The sequence below is a fragment of the Trichogramma pretiosum genome, unplaced genomic scaffold, assembly GCF_000599845.2.
Source record: "Trichogramma pretiosum strain Unisexual culture from Peru unplaced genomic scaffold, Tpre_2.0 scaffold47, whole genome shotgun sequence".
NCBI lineage: Eukaryota > Metazoa > Arthropoda > Insecta > Hymenoptera > Trichogrammatidae > Trichogramma > Trichogramma pretiosum.
The window spans coordinates 5,438-25,800 of record NW_019640859.1 but is presented as its reverse complement, the minus strand read 5'-3'; the positions used below and the strand labels follow the sequence as shown (position 1 = coordinate 25,800).

The 20,363-nt window shown below is 35.5% G+C and overlaps 5 protein-coding genes across 6 annotated transcripts; 2 read left to right on the top strand and 3 right to left on the bottom strand.

Annotated features, from left to right (window-relative positions):
• The first annotated feature begins 130 nt into the window (after nt 1-130).
• LOC106654454 (ectonucleoside triphosphate diphosphohydrolase 5) lies at nt 131-5,752 on the top strand. Of its 2 annotated transcripts, none has more exons than XM_014374348.2 (4): nt 131-252; nt 3,795-5,033; nt 5,101-5,277; nt 5,353-5,752. In XM_014374348.2, exons 1-4 carry the CDS (start codon nt 226-228, stop codon nt 5,428-5,430), a joined length of 1,521 nt encoding a protein of 506 aa, XP_014229834.1. In that variant the 5' UTR covers nt 131-225; the 3' UTR covers nt 5,431-5,752. The 2 variants fall into 2 exon arrangements, with proteins under 2 accessions (XP_014229834.1, XP_014229835.1); XM_014374349.2 differs by lacking the exon at nt 131-252 and adding an exon at nt 3,157-3,351.
• LOC106654455 (mitochondrial 2-oxodicarboxylate carrier) lies at nt 249-2,957 on the bottom strand. The gene is made up of 8 exons (XM_014374350.2): nt 2,236-2,957; nt 1,777-1,868; nt 1,472-1,692; nt 1,286-1,392; nt 1,134-1,196; nt 755-1,054; nt 540-682; nt 249-473 (listed from the first exon to the last, which is right to left on the bottom strand). Exons 3-8 carry the CDS (start codon nt 1,653-1,655, stop codon nt 356-358), a joined length of 915 nt encoding a protein of 304 aa, XP_014229836.1. The 5' UTR covers nt 1,656-1,692; nt 1,777-1,868; nt 2,236-2,957; the 3' UTR covers nt 249-355.
• Nucleotides 5,753-6,897: 1,145 nt separating the features above from the next.
• On the bottom strand, nt 6,898-11,237 carry LOC106654391 (zinc finger CCCH domain-containing protein 14). The gene is made up of 3 exons (XM_014374220.2): nt 10,780-11,237; nt 7,995-10,434; nt 6,898-7,911 (listed from the first exon to the last, which is right to left on the bottom strand). The coding sequence occupies exons 1-3, from the start codon at nt 10,816-10,818 to the stop codon at nt 7,526-7,528; spliced, it is 2,865 nt and encodes a 954-aa protein (XP_014229706.1). The 5' UTR covers nt 10,819-11,237; the 3' UTR covers nt 6,898-7,525.
• Nucleotides 11,238-11,628: 391 nt separating this feature from the next.
• LOC106654377 (NADH dehydrogenase [ubiquinone] flavoprotein 1, mitochondrial-like) lies at nt 11,629-14,371 on the top strand. Its single transcript, XM_014374194.2, has 7 exons — nt 11,629-11,740; nt 11,998-12,167; nt 12,330-12,397; nt 12,534-13,202; nt 13,286-13,518; nt 13,584-13,787; nt 13,883-14,371. The coding sequence occupies exons 2-7, from the start codon at nt 12,119-12,121 to the stop codon at nt 14,076-14,078; spliced, it is 1,419 nt and encodes a 472-aa protein (XP_014229680.1). The 5' UTR covers nt 11,629-11,740; nt 11,998-12,118; the 3' UTR covers nt 14,079-14,371.
• Nucleotides 14,372-14,443: 72 nt separating this feature from the next.
• Nucleotides 14,444-17,008, bottom strand: LOC106654379 (lipoamide acyltransferase component of branched-chain alpha-keto acid dehydrogenase complex, mitochondrial). The gene is made up of 5 exons (XM_014374195.2): nt 16,731-17,008; nt 16,110-16,240; nt 15,455-16,028; nt 14,789-15,187; nt 14,444-14,705 (listed from the first exon to the last, which is right to left on the bottom strand). Exons 1-5 carry the CDS (start codon nt 16,767-16,769, stop codon nt 14,469-14,471), a joined length of 1,380 nt encoding a protein of 459 aa, XP_014229681.1. The 5' UTR covers nt 16,770-17,008; the 3' UTR covers nt 14,444-14,468.
• Between the last annotated feature and the right edge of the window lie 3,355 nt (nt 17,009-20,363).

The following is a 20,363-nucleotide window of genomic DNA, read 5'->3' as shown; positions in this document are numbered from 1 at the left end:
ATTGAGTCTAGGTACTCGTAGAAATATAATTTTGTCAAAATTTAATATTCTAATTTTTATACAATTGATAAAATACAATACCAATTTATTATATTACAGACAGAAAAGTGAACTCTCTAGGAGTAGGTACAAGTAAAAATAAAGATATTAAATCTACAGACTTGGAAAAATGGCTGGACTCTGTTTTAGATGATTAAATCATAATGAAGCTGTTTGCAGCAAGTTATGGAATATATCTTCATAACAAGTGTAGTAAGTAAAATTTTTTTATTTACATCAGATTAAATTCATGTATAAGAAAAACATTGAATGTATAAAAAATTAATCTATTATAAATAATATAAAAATAAATTTGTCAATTAAGCACTGACACTAAATATTCATGCATATAGTCATAAACTACCAGCATAATGGCACCTCCTGGACCAAGTCTTATTACTTTTGGCAGAAGACCTTTGTATAAAGCTCTAAATCTGTAAACAATTCTTGTTTAAAATTATTACTTAAATTCATATATGACTGATAAATTTTATATATACCCTTCAGTTGCGTAAACAATTTGAATAGTTTTCAAAGTTCCTTTATATTTATGCCCTTCTGGACCTTGAATTCTGCTTTTAGCAACATCAAATGGAATATTTAAACAAGATGCAAGACTTCCAGAACAAAATCCTAATCCCGCCTGTAAGAAATTTTCATTTTCCATTAATTTTCATTTTATTTTCAAAAGCATAGTTTTTATAACGCTTAGTACTTTTGTTAAAAAGTCTGTCATAAAGTCTTGACTCTGAGGAATATATGCTTTTGTAGAATGATAGAAGCCAAAATAAAAGCCATTAAAAAGACCATTTCTCATTAAGGTTGCAGTAAGCCCTTTATTCAAACCATTTAGACCAAAACCATGTTTTCGGATAATTTCTTTTGTTACAGCCATTGTAGATGGTGTGTTTTTTATATGTTTACGATCTGATTGTAATTGCACTTTAATAACCTCAAATGGATTAACTAGAAGTCCCTCCGTAAATCCAGCACTTAATCCAGCACACATAAATGTCTTAAAGAAATTAATGCAGTTAACATCTTTAAACTTTTTCAATTCTATTTAAAATTATTTTTAAAAGGTGTCATATTACCACTGGTGTAGGTGTTGTTGAACCAAATAAGAAAAACTGCTTGTATTGTTCAAAAGTAAAAAACTAAACACCAAAAATAGAACGCATTTAGTAATTTTAGTTAATTTTGATGGAGTTAATAGTTGTATATTACTTGGTAATAAACAACATACTTTTACTGCACGCTTAGGTGTTTCGACTAAAATTGGTGGTACAATTCCTTTCCAATAAGCAAAAAAACCTTCATTTCTATACATTTTCTTTAAGCAGTCCCAAATACCTATTGATAAAATTATATGAGTTATTTATGTTGGGTAAAAATAAACATAATTAATTTTATTAGAAAATTATGATTTTACCTGTATAATAAGTAGGATCAGATTTGTTTGTCTTCACTTGTATTTGGAAACGAGTTTTAACTAAATCCATTGGATGCATTATACAAACTTCAACAAATCCAGCAGATCCTCCAGATCCTATTTGTATAACAGCTTCTTTAGCCCAGCTTCTTTTTGAAGGCATTGTTGATTCTTTTGGTGCCATTGTATCACAATTTATTTCAAACAATCTGTTTTAAAGACTTATTTCAAATTTTAAATATTGATATTTATATAGAACTTTTGAAATTGAATTGTTAGAAAAATTGTGTCATGTGAGTACTTACTAACCAACACACCGGAAGTCTAAGTAAATGATCAATGGTGTGTAAGGAATGCTTGCATCATAATGCTATTTTTCTGGTAATTCAAAGTTGATCTGAAATTAATGTTAAAATCTTAATCATTTATTCTATAAATAAAACGATTTGATGAGTTAACAGTTGATGATAAAATCAACTGTTAAATTTGTGATTCGAAACATGAATATTTTCAAAGAATCAACAGATGATGTTGATTTTAGGAAATATTTTCGCGTTCGGCGGACATGAAAGATTACTATCTCACGAAAAAATCATGTTATTTATAGTTAAAAGTTTAAAGAAAAGTAATTATTTCTAAAAGTTATAAAGCTCGATTGCCTTTCAACTTTTCTTTTCATCTCTCGTTTTCGCAGAGATCAAATATCGGAGTTCACCACAACTTTTACACTTATAACGTAATTAATGATTCTTATCATTCGATACCTAAACAGTAGGAAGCGTCGCTATTTCTTTGGATTAACTTTCTGGCACACATGTTGCTTGCGATATCTCACGTACACACAGTCGAGCTTTCAAGCTTAACTGCGTCTGTGCAAGTCCTCGAGTGCACATAACCATCTCTCTCATATACTGATATCGCATGCAGCTTCTTTGCATCTCATTGAAAAAAAAAGATCACCATTTTTCGCATTATCGATGAATTTTACTCTATCGCGTTTGAATAACAATATGATTACGATTTTGTTACATAATTGGACAATTGAGTCTTGTGTTGTTGAACGATTAAAGCCGGTTTTTGATGATAGAGAATGACATGTAAAATCCGTGAGATACGCGGAGCTATTTTAGCTTTAATACGTATATTTCGTCCTTATTATAAAAAAACGATAAGTCATCTCTTGGTAATCAGATCTCCGATTGGCTTATCCACGCATCGAGGGAGGCACGCGGCATGAATATTAACAGAGCAACGTCTTGTTGCGAATAATTGTGTAGTATATATCGTAAGCCGCGAGGTGTACCAGAGATAAAATCGAATAAAAGTAATTGAAATTTGAATACGTGTTGTGAGTAGCTATATATAAAAACACGGTATGCGCACGTATCGTCGCCAAGTGTGTTTTATACGCGCTGAAGATTGCAAATATATCGCGATACACAAGTAAATCCTCAGTCTGCAATTGACAAAGCTCGCTTTGCTCACTGCCGCGCAGTTCACGCACATAGAGTCGTGTTGTTGCATGCTGTGATCGCGCGCGCGTGCGGACCAGACGGAGGCCGGACACTTGGCCTCTCGCGTTTCGTTCGACTTCTCTTCTTCCAATAGTAAATGAGTTTTGACCGCGCGTGTATGTATACAATAGGCTCTCTCCGCGCGGCGAGGTGTAAGTAGCAGAAACGATTTTCACGAGCGTATACGTCAGTTTCGTTCTGATTCTGTTGTGGTACACGTTCGACGTATAACGTTTATTACGCTCAGGGAGCTGTGCAATACACGTATTATAAAGGAATACGCGTAGATACAAGTAGATACTCCTTATTCCACATGAACAATCGTCGATTTTCGATACATATATAATGGGAACACGTCAAAGACAGGTGAGATAACGTGTGTGCGTGTATGCATTTGTGTTTACTCGCGATAAAAACGTGTTTGATTTTCTCTCCAAATTTTTCCTCGAGTTTAAGTGTATGTTTTTAGAGATTCCGTTCGTCAATATTGATTGTGCTATGCAATTTTTCGATAACCGAAACAAAAATCGAGGTACCCAATGATTTTTTTCAATAATCGCCGATCGTCTTCATACGGCTCTCTTGACTCGCGATCTGCACAATTAATAATTTTAACATGACGTCTAATTCTGCAGATTTAGTGAGTCAAATCAAAATTTAAGTTTGAATTTTACGTTTTTAATATTTTCTCTTTTGCTCACATTACAAAAACATTTATATTTTATATCACAAATATATTATTTAAATAAAAAATCAATCATTTCCAGACAAACAATTTTCATTAATTCATCTATATTCTATCATTCCAGGTAAACAAGCCTCAAAGTAATGCAAACAACCAAAACCAGGATAATAAACCAAACAAGTCAGACAGCACAAGCAAAATGTACAGGCACAAACATTACACTAAGAAAAAGCTGGCCATGTATTCATTGACGGTTGCATGTGCTCTATTACTTGTAGTTTACATAGGCCTTGCAAACGATGTCAATGCATTTCAGCTTGGTAACAGAGCCATAGATAATTTAGCTTTTTCTCTTAATCTGCACACACCATTTTATGTGGTCATTATTGATGCTGGTTCAACAGCAAGTCGTGTTATTGCTTTCACATTTCATAGATCAGTATTAAATGGACAAATACAGTTAGATGATGAATTATTTTATGAAATCAAACCTGGACTAAGTGCCTATGCTAAGAATCCAAAGGGTGTTGAAAAATCATTGAATGCACTGTTAGAAAAAGCAAAAACAAGAATTCCTAAAACAGAGTGGTCAAAAACTCCGTTGAGTATGAGAGCAACGGCTGGTCTTAGGCTTCTTCCTGATCATGAAGCAAATCAAATTTTGGAAGAAGCCAAAAAAGTATTTGATCTCTCTGGATTTCAACTTAGCAAAGATTCTGTAGATATTATGGACGGCTCAGACGAAGGCATATTTTCATGGTTTACAGTAAATTTCTTACTTGACAAATTTATAAGCTCTGGTAGCAATGAAGATTATTCAATTAAAACTGTTGCTGCGCTAGATCTTGGCGGTGGCTCAACTCAAGTAACGTTTGCGATTACTCCAAAAATGATTGAAAATCAATCAAAAGAATTGGAGATGCACAAAAAAAATATTTATAACATAAATGCCCTTGACAGAAATATAAGTATATTGACCCAAAGTTTTCTAGGAATGGGACTTATGGCAGCCAGAAAGTCTATTTTAACTCATTCCGACAATCATCCTAATAAAACTGCTCCTGAAAATGTTGACTCAGACAGTATCAAATTACATTCTGAGTGCATAAATCCTATTATTTCTGGAGCTGAGTGGAATTATGGTGGTAAAAAGTACAAAATTTATGGACCAGTTAATGGAGACCATAAAGTTGTAAAAAGCCAGATTAATAGTAATATTGAAGAAGATAGGCCTATAGTAAGATTTCCCACATGCCTGGGAATCATCAAAAAAGTTGTGAATGACGCCATTCCTCATGATCTTCCAGTTTTGTCAGAACATGAAATTTACGCATTCTCATATTACTATGATAGAGCAACAGAGGTAAGATAAATAAAATATAAAAAAATTAAATATTTGAAAACAGTCATTATGATTATATTACTTTCAGGTTGGATTAATAGATCCATTCATTGGTGGGACTGTAACAGTTGCTGACTTGTATAATGAAGCTTTGAAAAGTTGTGAATACCCCAACACAGATCAGCCTTTCACATGTTTAGATTTATCATTCATATACACATTGCTTCATGATGGTTTTGGTCTTGAAAAAACTACTAAAATAAATGTAATAACTAGAAATTTATTCATAGTATTATTCAATTTTAATAGAACATTTTCTAAAAATACTTATATTTTTCAGATGAAAAAGAAAATCAATGGACATGAATTAAGCTGGGCATTAGGAGCTGCCTTTAATGTTTTACAAACTGCTGTGTAACAAAGATATTTTTTGAATAAAATTTTAGTCTAAATACTATGTGGTGCTGTATTTTTCAGGAAAAATCTTTTGTATTCTTGTGATATAATCCCTCTTTATGTGAAAAAGTAATGTCATTTCAGCTTGGTGAATTTAGGGAATTGTTTACAATTAAGACATGTGATCACAAATTGTTCATACTAATTGTAAGAAACTTACTAATGTTAAAAATGTGCAACTGTTGACATACTAAAGTGCCTTACAAAAACCCACTTGGTGGAACTTCGTGACGTTTATATTTATATTCTTGAACAAAATTAAATATTTTATTAAGTATCACTAAGTTGATGTTTTCTTTTCGTATTCTTGAACCCTGCATATTACTTAAATTAATTTAATTTATTAATAAGTAATAAAAAATTTACAAATTAATTCATGAAAAGTTAAGTGCTTCGTTTATTAAACTGAACCAACACATATATTAATTTTGAGATCTGATTCAACTTCATATCACAAATATACGTTGAATACACCGAGACGAAGCGCCGGTTTTCTTATCGTAAATGTCACGTCTCAAAGAACAAACTTGATTGAAAGAATTATTAGTGAAATTCGTGATACATGTCATAGTATATTTTATTTAATCTTCCGAGAAGAATTAACGTTATAGTGTCTTTAACTCTTAATTATTTATGCTTGATAATAATAATTTTTATTTATTAATTTTACTCTTTTTTGTATTGGGTAATTTTTTTTATAAAGAAGATATAATTGCTTTTTTACAAGACTTTCATGTAAAAAAAATGTATAATTATTGTCAAATCGGCCTATTACAGCCTATAGTAATCAAAGCTTAAAATCGTACCTTTCAAGTTAGAATGAGGATAAAATATTTTCAATTACAAGTAAATTTGTACTGCAGGTCGATCGTATGTTTTTTCGCACTGAAATAGATCTTTATTTGATTTTGATAATCGTCTCGAGATAAAGTAAGATAATATCCGTTACGTGTAAACATAAACTTATCACTATTTTTATAAAAGGACATGCATTTTAAACGAGTTTGAAAAAAGTTATATCACCAATTGCACTCGCGCGAAAAGTCGATTGGAAATTTGCATTTAGCTCGTTGAAAATCAAGTGGAAACACCTACTCGTGGTTACAACAACATCTTGGTGTTTGCGAAACTTCTTGACAGACTCCGTAGTCTAATCTATTCGCTTCTTGATTGGTAACGAATTTCGTAATCACGCGAGCGATTGGTCGTTTCGCGTTGTATGTAAAAGCGCTCGCAACAGATAACACATAAGCATAATAGAGAAAAAAGATGCACGAAGAGACTTGGAAGAGGAGAACTTACGCGTAACAACAATGACGACCTTGCCAGGCCTCTCGCTCGATGCACCTAATATAAGTACTTGAAAGATTTACGTCTGACAAAAATTAGACACGCTCTGAATATTGATGTAAAGGATAAGTCATTTTTATTTACAGGATTATGAAATTTTATTCAAATCATTTTATACATCGTGAACAGTATCATACTAAACTTATGAGCTAATGAATCATACAAAGCCTATTATTTAAGGCATGGTTTTTTGTAATAATCAATTCATGATCATCGATTTTTCTTTACATTTTTTTCTGTTACAATATTTGATATTAGAACTTAACTATCCTGTAGATAAAACAGTGATTTTTCATCTACGCTGTTATATTTTACTGTACAATTAGTTACTGAGATAATAAATCTTATTATCCTTCACGAAGTTAATGAAAAATTTCTTCATTTAATTTTTTAAATAGCTAAAATCAGACATAATTTTACATTATTACATTTATAAGAGTTCTCATCAAAAGAAAAAGACTATAAATTCAACATTGAATCTCAATGTTTTTTTTATTAAAGATAATTATTTTACCTTTAATATCACTCGCAAATGTACATACACTTAAAACTAATAATTTTTATACACATTCCAAGGTATTTTTGGAAAATTTGTGAGCTTTGCTTTAAAAAAGAAGCTTGAATATTTAAAACAGTATGTTACCTAAACGATTGCGCGAATTTTAACGTAATTTTTGTCGAAGTAAATTACTTCAACAGTAACTATACTAATCTTTTTTTGTCCAAGTAAACTTGGCTCTCATCTCTGTTAAATCTGGAGTTGGTGCCAGACCACTCGGGATCATCTTCTTTTTGGGATGAGAAAATGGACATCCTGGTTTCATACAGTAAGGATGATACTTGCAAAGCTTTGGTGGATGTGAAAATTTGCACCCCAGTTTTGTACAAGCTATGCCAAATTTACAGTTTGGATGCTTATAAGAGCACTTATCACCAAACTTACAGTTGGGAAAAGAACTGCACAATACTGGTGGATGAACATAGGCACACTTTGAGCCCAATGTGCAAGTTGGCCAATACCTGCACTGTTCAGTGGTTTTTGTCGTGGCTACAGTTTTTATAACTGAACTAACAATTGGTCGTTTATCAAGTCCTGTAACAAAATTATAATTAATATCTAGTTCTTAATAATAAAGTTATATTGATATAAAAATTTAAAAATGATTATAAACTTACGTAATCCGGCAGGTACAGAATTACCAGCTTGAGGTCTAGACAAAGTACTGTATGGATGGTGTCTTGAAATTTTTGGACTTTTCGAGCGTGATCTATTAAAAACAATTGGACTAACATTTTTCCTTTTTCTTGAATAAGGATCTTCGGCAGTTGAATAATTTAGGTAATTAGTGTGGTTTGAAGCAATAAACTGCTGCAGAATAGGATTCGTGTTTGTTTCTACATAGCTTATGACGTTTGTGGCAGGCTGGTGCATCGTTTGCCCTGTAGTATCAATTGTATTGATTGCATACTCGGGTTCTTTAATAGAATCATCAACTGATTGTATGCTCTGACTTGATTGATGATATTTGTAAGAATCTTCTCTCTCACAGCTCTTTTTATCACGATTTGTTAATTTTGAATCTTTGGACTTCTTTTCAGGAGTATAAGAACGTTTTTTATGCTTATGTTTCTTGGACTTAGATTCAGTTTCTACTTTTGATCCTGATTTTTGACGGTCAATTTCGCAGTCTATGATGACTTCATCATTTTCGTCATTGAAGTCATATTGCTCACATGGGACATAAGGAAAAGTCCAATCTTCATCATCATCGTCATCTAGTAATTCAATGCATGGTTCATCTTCTATAGGTTTATCGTCAGGACTATTATTGTTTAAACCATTCATTGTAACTACAAACTTTTGTTTATTGTCACTTCTTTTAAATAAAGATTTCACTAAACTTAAACTTTCATCAGGACTATCTGGAGATTCATTTCTTCTAGTGGATTTCAATTTTTTTTTATTTTTTAGTTCAACTTTAATTTTATCTGCTGCTGAACGTTTTTTTTTGTTAAGATTAATTGAAACAATTTGTCCTCCACGTCTTTCACGAGTTATTTTGGACTTTTTGAGTACTCTTTTTTCCTTAAGACAAGGATCTGGTTGTTTTCGCAAAACTACTGATTTATTAGCTTCAGCTACAGCTTTAAAAAGTAATGATTGAGTTGCCCTTTTTTGAGATGGTTGTAGGGGCTGTAGTGGTCTTGGCGTTACTATTATTTTACTTGGAACTTTACATTGGTCATCATCTTCTTCTTCAAACATAGATTCATCTTCTTCAGATCCAGTATACATTTTACTTTTTAATGTGCTTGACTTTGGAGGAATAATATTTGATCGAAGAGAATTCATTTTCTCAGATTCAGAAATGTTACTAATAACATCTTCCTCTTCAAATGTATCGTTTTGAGCAAGTTTGAATAATCTTGATTCTATGCTTGTAATGACTTTACTATCCTTTGTTTTTTTTCCAAGGCGGCTTTTAATATTGCTTGTAGGACGATTATCAATAACTTTACTGGAAATTGAACTTTTTACCACAGGTGATTTTTCTCTTCTATGATTAATAATAGTACCTAATCTTGATTTGATTGTACTAGGTCTATTTGTTGATGATCTTGTCTTTTCTTGTTCATCATCACTCTTATTAAATTTATTACGACTATTATCATCACATGAGTTCAAGACTGAATTTGACTCTTTATGGTGATGTCTCTTTTTGTCTACTGTATCATTTTGATTACTTGTTTGACTAAAGAGTTCTTTGCGTTTTGACTCTTGATGATTTCTGCTTGTTGAAGAGCTATGACTATCAGAATGAAATTTAACAGGAGAATACTTCTTGTTTAAATCAACTCTAGATTTAACAGAAACAACAGAAGTAATTCTTGGTTTAATAACTGCTGATTTAAGTCGAACATCATCTTTGGCTGGTACATTGCTATAATTTTTAGAGCGTTTAGAAACCGGGCTATCATCATCTGTTTCTTCATTAGATGAATGTGATGAATTTTTTGTTCTTTTTCTAGAATCGATTTTATTTTTTTCAGGTATTAAAGCAGTAATACTGGCATCTACTGGTCTAGGAGGAGTACAAGATTCTTCTGTAGATTTATTTGTTACAGCAGTAGAACTAGAAACATCTTGTTTTTCCAATTGTTTTGAATTGCTGTTTGACTTATCTGGGCTTGAATGATTTTCAGCTTTATTATTTTCTTTTGATTGCGTTTTATCAGCTGCTTCACTCAAAAAAGTTAAGTCTCCAACAAGCTCATCAAATTCCGCATCTCTTTCAACTTTTGTTTTGGGTTTTGATGGACTTTCAGTTTTTTCAGATTTGACTTTTTCTTTATCAGCTTCTGATTTGACTTGTGCAACTGCAGAATCTTTATTATTTTTCTCTTTCTTTTTACTGACGGTAACTTTTTGTAATTTTTTCAATACTTGATCATGCAACCAATCCACAAATTGTCCAGTTGAACTTTCCAAGAACAAACTCAAGTCTTCGTTCATCTGTTCTCTAGTTTTTTTGTTAACAACCATTACTAATATATAATCTGGTAATTCATCATCATAACGTACTTCAAGCTCAAGTAGTTTTGCTCGAATGGCACTCTGAAAAATGGTTAAAAAACAAATTTGGTTAGTCTGATTGCTGCTTTAAAATGAATGATTTTATTTAACTAATCATACACGTTTTGATCATTCAACGAGATAATTAGTATTGTGTTGGAAAATCAATGATTCAAAGAAATTATAGCAGAAAAAGGAGTTGAAAAATTATTGATGTTATAGACACATGAATTTAATAAATACTAGACGAATGTTAAATGTCTTAGGAGTAAAAAATTTGACATACTTTTGAAAAAATTATACAAAACATAGGATACAAAAGCTGACAGATAAAGGTTGATGCAAAGGTCGAATACATCTTAATTTAATGATTTGTTAATTACTTACTCTCAATTGGTTGGTAACTTCAACACCTCGTATATCCATTTTTATAACCTCACTTTTTTGGATCAAATTAATAGCTCAAGATAATTAAGTTGCCCACGCAAAAAAGAACTCGATCACTAGTCCAGGCACTACAAAAAAACTGTTATAAATCCTTTTCGACGAGAGTCAATAAATGTGTCCGTCGAGGCCAGACTAACGTCTCATCGCCTTGTTTATGATGGATCTTTTATCTAACACACACAAAACTGAATTGTCTGCACTCTGCAGTCACGATTATATAGGTTTTGTGTACTTGCACAGTATCAACTGGAACTGGAATGTATGGCACGAGCTGCAACGTCGTCAGTCAGGAGCTTAACGCACAGGACACACGAATAATGCGGCGGTGTGTGTATATATACCGTAAATCAATGCGTCCTCTAATGCTTACGATCCACAAATGACTCTCTGGTGCGACTGAGACCAGGCACGATACGACCTACTCTCAGGTGGGGGTGGGGGAAACCGAGCACGCGGACGGCAGACGGTGGACTCCACTATTATAGATCGACACGGCGGTGTAGCCTACTTAAAGCGCGAGGAGGGAAATTCAAAATGCATCGATACATGTTTGCACGTATTTAAATATGTTTATGTTTTGATAAATAAAAATAGAGTAAAATCATTGATCGAACATCGTCTAGTTTTTGAACTATGTTAAATCAATTGCTTTTTAAAAAATAACGCAAAATTATATTTATCGTAAGTTTTCATATCGTCACGCAGAACAGACACGTGAGCCAGCAGTCACTGAACGTCGATCGCGCGTCTCGATACTGTCACACACGACCAAACGCGATGCGCATTAGACTGTCTGAGCATAGTTTTCATCGACAGGTATTCTTGTAAACGTAATAGTGCAACATTGCATTCTGCTAGAAGCGAAATCTTCTGGTAATACGAGCTGCTTTTTCACATAAAAGTACGTATACATTGCCCTTTAAATAATAGAATTGACAAGATGAGCTTGCATTTTCCGACTCAGTCAAACGTATCGATTGAAATTTTTTTTTTTATGCTATTTAATAATTATCCGTCAGAACGTTTTATAATAACAATTGATTTGTATTTCAAGAGTTATTAACAAAATTGACATCGGTGTTACTGTGCTTTTTATTCCTCTATCAACGTGTATAGATACATTGTGTAATATAAGTGACGTTTTATTTGATTTTATAGTCAACTGCGAATAAAGTTTCGAGCTCTCACGCAATTGCGGCGCACACACACACACACTGTTACCCTTGGCTGTCAACGCTTAGAGCAGCACACGAATCGAGCCCAGTTCTGTTTGTAAGTCATGGCGGGTGTCATCGTGCGCACTTTATCGGTGCCAAAGAGACAGCTGGGTGAGTCGTTTATTTGTTTTTCATTCATTGTATTACTGCCCAGATTAAAAATGCTACTTCTCAATTTCGAGAGTAGCCAGAGATAACAATAATTTGCAATAGTATTTTCTAAATTTGCCTTTTTATTCCAAATTACATAACCTTTTGCAATATTTTATTCAGGTCTCTTGGGCCAGTTGGTTAACAATCAACAATCAAGAAGTTATGCTGATGCTGCTCCAGAAGGCAAGGTAAGGCTTACAACGTTTTTTTTGTTGCATTGCATGACATCATGAAAATGATATTTCATAGTAGAGGTTAACAACAGTTCATACAGTTTTGTTAAAAACAAGTCATATTTATTGCAAATTGCATGTTATATTGCAGAAAGTGGGTGGTCCACTTGCAGATGAAGACCGCATCTTCACAAATTTATACGGTAGACATGACTGGCGGCTAAAAGGTGCAATGAAGAGAGGTGATTGGTACAAAACAAAGGAGATTGTTGAGAAAGGTGCAGATTGGATCATCAATGAAATTAAAGTTTCTGGCTTACGTGGCCGAGGTGGTGCTGGATTTCCATCTGGTATGAAATGGTCTTTCATGAACAAGCCATCTGATGGAAGACCAAAATATCTTGTAATTAATGGAGATGAAGGAGAACCTGGAACTTGTAAAGATCGTGAAATTTTGCGTCACGATCCACACAAACTCATTGAAGGTTGTTTGATTGCTGGCAGAGCTATGGGAGCTTGTGCAGCTTACATTTATATTCGTGGAGAGTTTTATAATGAAGCCTCCAATACTCAAGTTGCTATTGCTGAAGCTTACCAAGCTGGTTTGCTTGGAAAGAATGCCTGTGGATCTGGCTATGATTTTGATGTGTTTGTACAAAGAGGTGCAGGTGCCTATATTTGTGGTGAAGAAACAGCTTTGATTGAATCAATTGAAGGAAAGCAAGGAAAACCACGTCTGAAGCCACCTTTCCCAGCTGATGTTGGTTTATTTGGTTGTCCTACAACTGTCACTAATGTTGAAACAGTTGCAGTTGCACCAGTGAGTAATTCATAATTTAAACTATTCTTTAATTTGCATTATTTTATGAAGCTAACTTTTATGGTGTCATCTGTTTTCATTAGACAATCTGCCGTCGTGGTGGATCATGGTTTGGAGCTTTGGGTAGACCAAGGAATAGTGGAACAAAGTTATATAACATCTCAGGTCATGTTAACACCCCTTGTACAGTAGAAGAAGAAATGTCTATTCCATTGAAAGAACTGATTGAAAGACACGCTGGCGGAGTTATAGGAGGTTGGGATAACCTTTTGGGTATCATTCCAGGAGGTTCTTCTACTCCTGTCATTCCAAAACAGTAAGTTTACAATATGAAATTTTTTCTCTATGAAAAAATAAATTTAACATTGAACTTATTTTTAGCATTTGTGACACTGTTCTTATGGATTACGATGACCTTGTACGAGTCCAGAGTTCATTTGGAACAGCAGCTGTTATTGTTATGAATAAACAAACAGATATTATTAAAGCTATTGCACGTCTCATAAGCTTCTACAAACATGAGTCCTGTGGCCAGTGCACACCTTGCAGAGAGGGCATTGCCTGGATGTACAAAATAATGCAGCGGTAAGCAAGTCCACCATAATATCATTGTCAAACAACATAAAACTATTTGAATTCAGATGAAATAAAACCAAAAATTTACTATTTTTTTTGCACAGATTTGTCCAAGGAAACGCAGAAGTACACGAGATCGACATGCTGTGGGAGCTAACCAAGCAAATTGAATTACACACAATTTGCGCGCTTGCTGATGGTGCAGCTTGGCCAGTTCAAGGACTCATCAGACATTTTAGACCTGAAATAGAATCTAGGATTAAGAACTTTAAGGGTCAGAAGGTTGCCGTTACGCGTTAAATAGATAAAGTTGGAATACATTATAAGTGTGGAATTTTTTCACATAAATTACTGTATGTACATAGATAGACCGCTTAAAGTTCTTTGCCAGTCGTAACTCGTAAAATACATCAAAGTTTTCTCTACTGACGATTTCTATTTCATCTATCGAAGCAGTATTTAATTGAAAAACACATACGATTTGCACTGAATTAAAATTTTTTTGTTGTAAAGATATATTTAAATTATAAAAACGATTACATCGGCGTAATTAGATTCAATCGGCGTTTAATAAATATCACATTTTAAAATTACAAATTATGTTTTTATTAACCAGCATATCTATTTCTGCAAGATTAAACATTACGACTCAAAGAACCTTGAACTTGTTGAACGTAGAGATCGTTACCCTCATACATCCACAATTAAATGCGAGGGATTCTCAACGTAGTATTTCCAAAGATTTGAAAATTTAGCCATGGTCACTCCGTCTATTACTCGATGATCAGCTGCCCAGCTGACGGTCAAAATGTTGGCAGCCACCACGTTATCGTCCTCATCGAAGCGAGGTAGTCGTTGAATTTTGCCAACCGCGCCGATGGCCACCTGGGGCGACATGATAACCGGTTTTGTATAGGTACCACCAACCTGCGAGACAAAATACATCAATTACATCAATGAATTCCAAGACTCGATCTTCCAAAAAGTCATGAAAAGAGTGATCAACTAACAATTCCGATGTTGGACAGTGAAAATGTACCGGACACGAGATCGGCCGGCGGTATGGCCGCCCTCTTGCCGAGCTCCTGCAGCCTATTGAGCTCCGCGGCAAGCTCGCGTATGCCGAGGTTCTGCACGTTCTTGATGTTGGGCACGACGAGCCCACCGGGCGTGTCCATCGCCAGGGAGATGTTGTGCTCGGGCCTGACCTGCACCGACTCCCGCTCGGTGTCGAGCCAGCCGTTGAGCTCGGGATAGCTGCGCAGCGCCTGCGAGATGGCCTTGAGAAAGAAGGGCATGTAGGACAGGCCGAGGCCGTGGCGCTCGCGGAACGCCGGCCGCAGCTCGGCGCGCAGTGCCACGAGCTTGCTGACGTCGCACTCGTCGCTGTAGACGAAGTGCGGTATCGACTGCAAAAGTATAAAGAAAGTATAGTTATTATAAGAGGGTTGAGGAGAATCGATTGTTTGTATGGACTATAGTAAACGACGCGCACAGGCAACTTGGCGACGCACAAATAACAACATAGGTAAAGATCCGTAAACAGCTCGGATTGCCGGTACAAAGACTCTATACGATGCTACCTTGACCCGTGGTAGACGACGATTCAAGAGCGCAGCTAATTGATCGGTCTCGATTAGAATACACGATTTACGCGAATATTAAGTATTCAGTACCAGAGACTGCGTCATGGATTTCCACATATGCTTGGCGTATTTCTTCTGTACCGATACCGTAGGTGGACCGGTCGCTGCTGCTGCTGCTGCTGTGGTGGTGTCTCGCGGTTTTTGCTCCGTTGGCGACGACGCGACGATCGACTTGCCTTCCAAATAGGACAGTATGTCCTCTTTCAAGACTCTTCCATCCTTCCCGGTGCTGGGCACCTCGGCGAGATCGACGTTATTCTCGCGGGCGATTCTGCGCACCGCCGGGGTGGCCAGTGATTTCTCCATCGCTCTCTCGGACGTAGTTTGGCTGGTGGCGGCAGCGGCGTCGGTTCGCTCGATCGAGATCGGTTGGGCCGCGATGTCACCCGGGGGTGAGGGCGTCATCGGGGGGACTTGGTCCTCGTCGTCGGCCTCGAGCTCTATGTCGACCAGGGCACTGCCCACGAGGACCGTGTCGTCGATCTTCGAGTGGACCTCCTTGATCACGCCGTCGAAGCGGCTCGTTATCGTTACCGAGGCCTTGTCGCTCTGCACCTCGCAGATGTTTTGGAACTGCTCGACTTTGTCGCCTGGTTTCACGAACCTTTGTGCGAAATGAAACAAAAAGTTCGATTAAAAATAATTGGGCAATGAGACAAGGTAAACACGACAATCGGTTTCTTACCATTCTTTAACCACGACTTCTCGGATGCCCTCTCCGATATCAGCGAGCTTGAACGGAACGACTTTGCCGAGATGCTGGTCCGTCAAAGAGATGAGTCTTGCAGAAAAATTTGTCGAGAATGGCCCGCCTGCCTGAAGATATCGAATACATCATTTCAATTCGATTATAATTTAAAATTTTTTATGAATTTTAGTTCGAACTAATTATTAGCCGGAAACGGATAAGCTCCTAAGTAGATTAACAATCGGTAGCTCATGAACTAAATTATGCCTAATTAACTTTGTAATATTAAGAATATCTTAGAGAACGATTCTATAGAAAAAATCTGTTTAAGCGTCAATTGTCAGACATAACGTCAAACCGATAAAAAGTCACTTTATTTTTAACAATTAATAAACTAACTCATAACCGAATGGCACTCGGCAGCACTACCCACGTAGACGAAGAGAGTAACAAATTAGTTGGCCAACCGGATGTGCACGGGGCATACGTAAAAATCGAAGTTACGAATTGAAGATAAGGCTCCAAAGGTTAGCTGCGACAGCTCTGATCTCGAGTTTATGAGCAGGCCACGCGTAACGCTTCGAATCAATAAACATTATGTCTTATTAAGTAATTTACCAGTGCGGCAAGCGGTCTCAATCGCGAGACAAGAGCCATTTTGTCCCTTCGAACACAGGAACTGCTGTCGTTCCTACCGGAAGCTCGTTTTTCTCGCCGAGTCCTATGTGTGTGTGTGTGTGTGTGTGTGTGTGTGTGTGCGTGCGTATGCGTATGCCGGTGCAGAAGAGACGCTGCCTGTTTGTGTATATTAGGCCGGCAGGATGACGAGCTCTGTTATGCGATTCGAGTTTCGATAAAAAAAACTCTTCTCTGATAATAAACAACGTGTGGTCTTGCGCTCGAACGTGCCGCAACGACTGACTTACTTCCATCTCTTTCTCTTTCTTCGTTCCTCATGCAAAGTGTGCGAGCGAAAAAAAACCTCGCGCTCACACACCAGCGCATTATTTTATACACGTTTGTGTGCGAGTACGAGAGTTTGCATGAATAAAAAAGGAACAACAATTCGTTACACTCATACTCGCGCATTCTCTTATATTTGCACGATTCCACGTCTACATACACATGCACTTACGCAATCGGTAGTAGTACATGCGGCTATATAATATATAAACCGCAGCACCGCTGAATGATAACGAGATTCGACGACGACGAGCGGCAGCAGCACAAACACATTTGTGCGCTTATTATTCTTTTTTGTAATCGCGACTAACGCGAACTTTGGGTAAATATATAAATACGCATTAACGCGAGAGCAGCTCTGCTTTGCACACGCAGCGAGAATCGGCTGATGTATTATTTCAGACTTTTATCGCTATTTGTTTGATGCTTTTTTTTAATCGTTTCTCTGCTCTTTCACACGAGTGTGTTGCTCGAATTCATGAAATTATATCAAGGTATTTTTGTATGCGAGCAGTTTTTAGAGAAATCGGTCCTTAATGTTCAAGGATAAATTTGAAATTGAAATTTTCGTCACTTGACGCGGAAAATGGATGTCGACAAAATGGTACTGTTATAATTGTAAATGTTAAACTGTACTGAACAAAATACCATAGAAAAAATTTTTATATTCATAATTCATTTTAAGGGGAGTCATACACCAATTTACCCTCTTTGTCATTTTTTTGATATAAACCACAGTTTAATGTCAATCTACATTTTCTACATAAAATTGACACCTTTGAGCTCTAAAAAATGTGAAAAAATTGCAGAATAGGCCTTTGCATCTAAACGAAGTTCATTTTTGCTATTTTAGCCTTTTGGCACTGTGCGCAAGGTTCAGATCAGAGTTTTTGGGTTGGACGGTCCTGATAGGTCTCAAAATCTTCAGAAAAGTATCCTTTATGGGCTGAGTTTTGTGGAATTTTGATTAAGGCCTCCATATCAGTTCTATTATTCAATGTGTGCTCAAAAACATTGATAACTTTTTTTTATATCTTGCTTTTTTCACATCTTTATTTTTATTAATTTTTATTACTTTTTTGAAGATTTTGAGACCTATCAGGATCTTCCAACCCAAAAACTCTGATCTGAACCTTGCGCACAGTGCCAAAAGGCTAACATAGCAAAAATGAACTTCGTTTAGATGCAAAGGCCTATTCTGCAATTTTTTTCACATTTTTTAGGGCTCAAAGATGTCAATTTTATGTAGAAAATGTAGATTGACATAAAACTGTGGTTTATATCAGAAAAATGTCAAAGAGGAGTGAATTGGTGTATGACTCCCCTTAATTAATTTCTTATAAAAAATGTACTTGTAAATAGCTCAAACAGATTTGAAGTATGCTGTATTAGTTCTGATAGACGTAAATAAGTTGCAAATAAAAGCTTGTAATTGATATAAGGGCGAACGAAGCGCTTGAAATAAGTGACCAGCATTATAAAATTGATATTATGTTGATTCAACGAATGCTTTATTTTCCAGAAGAATTTATTGATTTTTTAAACATAATTTGTACATTAATAAATAACATTAGAGGAATTCATTATACAAACGAAATATTTCAAATTAATCTTCTAACCTGTTCATTAGATTTCATATTTTCATTAAGATGCGTAAGTAATGCGTAAGTAATGCGCTGAATCAATGTTGTCAAATTAGCCTTTATGCGATGTTCATCACACGAACGCAATATCACGGGTATGCCTGACACCACTATGCTTCGTGTTAATGTATAGACTTTAAGATTGGACTTGGCTGAAAATACCTTTATGCGATGCTTTGACATGCCGGTTAAGGTTTTTTGGGAGTGAAAATCTTTTCCCGCAAATATCACATGAATGAGCGACACCCCTGTGCACGGAATTTATGTGGATTTGGAGAGAGCTCTTCCGAGTGAATGCCTTTCCACATATATCACATGAAAATACTCTTCCATTGTGCACCGAATTGATGTGGCTTTTGAGATAATGCTTACTTGGGAATTTTTTTCCGCAAACATCACATGCATATGTGACACCTTTGTGCACGAAATCTATGTTGATTTGGATATAACTTTTTTGAGTAAATGACTTCCCACATGCAATGCATGATGCGTGACACCGTTTTGCACTGAATTGATGCTGGTTTTGAGATAAACTTTTTGTGTGTATATCTTTTCGCAAATATCACATGCATATGTGACACCTTTGGGCATAAAATCGATGTGGTTTTTGAGATTATGATTTTGTGTGTATGTCTTTCCGCACAAATCACATGCGTGTACTTTTTGTACTTGCTGTACTTGTCTGTACTTTTTCGTAATTTACCGATCTCCTTGAATAAAAAAAATCCATTTGCCGAATTTTTAATCTAGATTATTTGGAAGTAACGAATGATGATCATAATTCAAAAGGAAGATTAATCATTTAATAATTGAAACCACAAACACTTTCAAAACAAAGAATTAAAACACTTGCACTACTCGATATATAGTATCAGATTCTCCTCTACAACCCCATCTACTCAATTGTATAATCAATTGATTCAGATTTACACAAAAAGTAATTTAAGCAAAGTTATACGTACACGTACATTTACTCAATAAAAGCGCTGGTTAGGGTACACCGAACAGTTCACAGTTTAAAAAGGAATCGAAAACTTTATAATTAAAAAGTTTATAATTTAATTTTGCAATTTTCTGAACGCGTAGTTGATTGATTCACAGTTTGTATAAGGTGATGCCGAAGCCCCGAATTCGACCGACCGAGCATTAAAAGTGTAAATTTAAATAACTTTTTTACTCGACCTATTTTCCAAAGACAGCTCTGTGGAGCCCTCTGTATTGATGATGTGAGCAACTGTACCCTAAATTTTTTACTGACAAAGTTAAAGTAGTCATTAAAGGACCCTGGGAAGTTAAAAAGGCACCATGTGTCCCGGTTAAATAGGATGAAAATTTTTTTGGTAGTGGATTTTGACCTCCTGAACATAAGTCCTTATGGGCGGTACTCGATCCTGCGAGCCGTTTTCGAGAAAAAAAATTATTAAAGTCACGTCTTTTTGCATTGACCCAACATAATCCCTCTGCACCAGTTGAGCGTCGCGCGCGATCATTCAACGCAACCAATGTCTTTCGCTATATGCACAAATAATGATAAAATAGAGTTGTAACCCGAGAAATGGGATGATTTCACGTAATTTTATCTTCATGATGCTGAATAATAGAAAAAATGAGAAATAAAATTGATTGATATGATTATAAAACTGTG

What these genes read in the sequence shown, in the direction of transcription:
- LOC106654454 (XM_014374348.2), top strand. Translation starts at nt 226, where the DNA reads ATGGAATATATCTTCATAACAAGTGTA. An exon ending in ATATCTTCATAACAAGTGTA is followed by an intron (nt 253 to 3,794) that starts GTAAGTAAAATT and finishes CTATCATTCCAG; the next exon opens with GTAAACAAGCCTCAAAGTAA. An exon ending in AAAAAACTACTAAAATAAAT is followed by an intron (nt 5,278 to 5,352) that starts GTAATAACTAGA and finishes TATATTTTTCAG; the next exon opens with ATGAAAAAGAAAATCAATGG.
- LOC106654455 (XM_014374350.2), bottom strand. Translation starts at nt 1,655, where the DNA reads ATGGCACCAAAAGAATCAACAATGCCTTCAAAAAGAAGCTGGGCTAAA. An exon ending in TGATCCTACTTATTATACAG is followed by an intron (nt 1,393 to 1,471) that starts GTAAAATCATAA and finishes TTTTATCAATAG; the next exon opens with GTATTTGGGACTGCTTAAAG. An exon ending in TGACAGACTTTTTAACAAAA is followed by an intron (nt 683 to 754) that starts GTACTAAGCGTT and finishes AATTTCTTACAG; the next exon opens with GCGGGATTAGGATTTTGTTC.
- LOC106654391 (XM_014374220.2), bottom strand. Translation starts at nt 10,818, where the DNA reads ATGGATATACGAGGTGTTGAAGTTACCAACCAATTGAGA. An exon ending in AAGTTACCAACCAATTGAGA is followed by an intron (nt 10,435 to 10,779) that starts GTAAGTAATTAA and finishes ACCATTTTTCAG; the next exon opens with AGTGCCATTCGAGCAAAACT. An exon ending in TTCTGTACCTGCCGGATTAC is followed by an intron (nt 7,912 to 7,994) that starts GTAAGTTTATAA and finishes ATTTTGTTACAG; the next exon opens with GACTTGATAAACGACCAATT.
- LOC106654377 (XM_014374194.2), top strand. Translation starts at nt 12,119, where the DNA reads ATGGCGGGTGTCATCGTGCGCACTTTATCGGTGCCAAAGAGACAGCTG. An exon ending in GGTGCCAAAGAGACAGCTGG is followed by an intron (nt 12,168 to 12,329) that starts GTGAGTCGTTTA and finishes TATTTTATTCAG; the next exon opens with GTCTCTTGGGCCAGTTGGTT. An exon ending in ACTCCTGTCATTCCAAAACA is followed by an intron (nt 13,519 to 13,583) that starts GTAAGTTTACAA and finishes ACTTATTTTTAG; the next exon opens with CATTTGTGACACTGTTCTTA.
- LOC106654379 (XM_014374195.2), bottom strand. Translation starts at nt 16,769, where the DNA reads ATGGCTCTTGTCTCGCGATTGAGACCGCTTGCCGCACTG. An exon ending in TGAGACCGCTTGCCGCACTG is followed by an intron (nt 16,241 to 16,730) that starts GTAAATTACTTA and finishes CGATATCTTCAG; the next exon opens with GCAGGCGGGCCATTCTCGAC. An exon ending in CACTGTCCAACATCGGAATT is followed by an intron (nt 14,706 to 14,788) that starts GTTAGTTGATCA and finishes TTTGTCTCGCAG; the next exon opens with GTTGGTGGTACCTATACAAA.